General features: G+C 38.9%; 1 protein-coding gene across 1 annotated transcript in view; it reads right to left on the reverse strand.

Annotated features, from left to right (window-relative positions):
* Positions 1-470: 470 nt before the first annotated feature.
* LOC103621329 (nicotinamide riboside kinase 2) overlaps positions 471-2,755 on the reverse strand; it is a 19,272-nt gene continuing 16,987 nt past the window's right edge. Inside the window, exons 3-8 of the mRNA XM_017742548.1 lie at positions 2,471-2,621; positions 2,143-2,329; positions 1,834-1,905; positions 1,077-1,183; positions 781-872; positions 471-670 (exon numbers count right to left, since the gene is read on the reverse strand). Of these exons, the coding sequence (XP_017598037.1) occupies positions 665-670; positions 781-872; positions 1,077-1,183; positions 1,834-1,905; positions 2,143-2,329; positions 2,471-2,621 (615 nt within the window). The 3' untranslated portion in view covers positions 471-664. The remainder of the gene's footprint in view (positions 671-780; positions 873-1,076; positions 1,184-1,833; positions 1,906-2,142; positions 2,330-2,470; positions 2,622-2,755) is intronic.

Genomic DNA, 2,755 nt, shown 5'->3' on the forward strand with positions numbered 1-2,755 from the left:
TCTTTCCCTGCTCTTCTGTGTAAACTGAGGCATTAAACTGCTCCTGTGTTTACCCAGGAGTCTCAACTTGCCTTACCCTACAGGTCACTACAGGAATTGCTATAACAATCAATACTTCTAAAGCTGTTATGTAAAATTTTCTTCCTGACCCTAAAGTGAATTGTCTGCATCCAAGATCAGTGCATGCACTGGATTTAACAGTGATTCAATGCTAGTAAAATGGCCTGACAACTCTCCTGTTGTACTCTCATTTTTGAAGAGCATTAATCCTAGTTTCTGAGCATACCTGCTGCCTAATTATTACAGGAATGCAAGCAGAGTTGTGAAAGGAAAGAAGTCAAAGCAATGTCTATGTATATGGATACACACTCTCTCCTAGGATAGTTGTGCCACTGCACATCAGTTCCACTATAATCTTTTAACCTGTGACACTAAGAACATCACAAAAATAATCACCTCAGAACACATACTAGACTGAAATCACAGACAAGGGGGAAGTGCTTTTTAATTATGACCATATAGAACTCAGTTTTCAAGGGAAAGGTTGAATAAAGTTGAATTTAAGAGTTGAGTCTTCACAGAAGCTGGAACTTTAGAGGCAGTCAGGTAGACAGCATGGAGCAAACGGGAATCATCTTCACTTGCAAGAATCAGCAGCAGCAGCTTATTTCTAAACAGAAAGATAAATGTGAACATATTTCAAGTTACAGCTTCATGCTTTTTCAACACAGGCTTTAAAAGGGTTGCCTTTGAATTTTAAGTACAAACATGAACATATACCTGGGTGTTAAGTAGTTCTTCAATCTTATTCTGGATCTGCCCATACACATCATTAAACAGCTCCTCCTTTGATTTTGTCCCATTCAAATGCACTTAAAAGAAAGTAAAATAAGAGAGCAATAATAGAATGTCTCTCTAAGGTAGTCAGATCCTAATTTAAAAAGCATGCACCCAACTGGTATCAGAGAAATGTAGTCCCTCCACCTGCTTCATTCACTCCTCTCATGCATCTAACCAGAATGTATTGCACAGGTTTGAAAAGCAATCTCAAAGTGCTTTTGTCATTAAAGACTTACCCACATCAACTCCAAGTTCTTCCATTATCTTCCTGTGCTTTACATACATAGGCCAAACGTGGCCGTCAAACAATCCAGGTGGATCTGGTACAGTGTAACTCCTTGAACTGTAAATTAAGGAAGGTATTGTTACTCACAAGTAGTCAAGTAACAGTTCAGGGAAATGACAGCTCCTTCACTGGGTTTCTCTACACATTAGCCTGAGCCCATTGATTCCAGTTTGGTTTCTGAGCTTATCAAAAGTTAGTAGTTAGCAAGAGCTGCAAGCATCAAGTTATGCAAGTAAGTTGAAATCTTATGTGCAGGCCCGAAGTGTTCAAAATGCAAAGAGAGTTCCTAAGACCGACTGATCTAAATAGTGATGAATAAGCTCTTAAAAGCTTTAGCAGAACTCTGGGTAAAACAGCTGTCTGCTTATTCCTCTTGAAATGTAACATTAATACTTTTCATTTGCAGTAAGAACACTGTATGTGTGCAAACATACAGCCAAATGTAAAACCTCAAGTAGTGTGAGATCTGGGAACTCTGTAATTGGAAAACCAGCAGGGGAGAAAGCCTAGTAAAAGGTCTGTGCAGAAACTGAGCATTACATACACAACACAATAGTTTGGTAGGAAATTTTAGGTCAGAAGGAAGCTACAGTCTCCTAACACAGCAGCTACATTTGCCTTTATTCCTTCTCATCTAAAATCTTCAGAGAAACCAAGTCTTGAATGGAGTAAGATGTTATTTGGCTAGCAAGGGAACTCAGACTTACCTTCTTCTCCTTTTACACTCTTCATATGGAATGGAAAGGAAGTACCGATGGTGGAACACATCAATCAGTGGCCTGAAAGAGACACGTGTTGGTTACACCTCAACTAATTAGTAGCAAAACCCAGAAAAGTACAACTATACCTATTTCCTGTACTTAGAGTGACCTTTAGACTTGTGACACCTAAACTTGGCTGTAGTTAATGCCAGCTGTTAATTCCTGGTTTAGAACAGGTAGTTTTATTCCCCTGGAGGCTTGCCCATCACATAAAATAATGTAAAAATCAAAATGTATGAAGGCATAATTGATTACCTGTAAGTGTAAAGCAGGAAGCCTTCAACAATAAGAATGTGGACTGTTTCATCTCCTCCCTCCTTATCTTCCAAGATCTGAGTATCCAGTGTGTTGTTGATCCCATGAGAACGTTCAAACTTGACTGGGTTTTTTATCCAAGCATTTATGGTACTCATCATAGCTTCCATATCTAATGCACTAATCACTAAGACAAAACAGACAACTATTATTAAGAAGTAATTAAATATAATCTAATAATGCAGTCAGTGCAAAACAGTTCACTTAAAGAATCAAAATACTCTTTAAGTTTTTGAGTTATGCTTTGATAACACTAACAGAGGCTTACCATCATACTGTTTAAACCCATCTTCAACTTCTATTTCATCTTGGGGCTGAAACAGTAACAAGAAAAAAAAAAAAAAACCTGCTTGGTCAGAACAGCTACTGAGAAGCTTAATACCCCTTTCAAAGCAAGATTCAAGATGCAAACCCTGAAGCTACGAAGGCGAATCTTAACCCTCCACCAGGTTCCTTTGCATGCAGATAAACCAGCAGTACGAGGCTCAGATAAAGCAGCCTGCTCCTCTATCTTCCCACGGACACGAGCACAGCGCTCCACGGAAAGCCATGG

This window comes from Corvus brachyrhynchos, unplaced genomic scaffold (genome assembly GCF_000691975.1).
Source record: "Corvus brachyrhynchos isolate BGI_N302 unplaced genomic scaffold, ASM69197v1 scaffold97, whole genome shotgun sequence".
NCBI lineage: Eukaryota > Metazoa > Chordata > Aves > Passeriformes > Corvidae > Corvus > Corvus brachyrhynchos.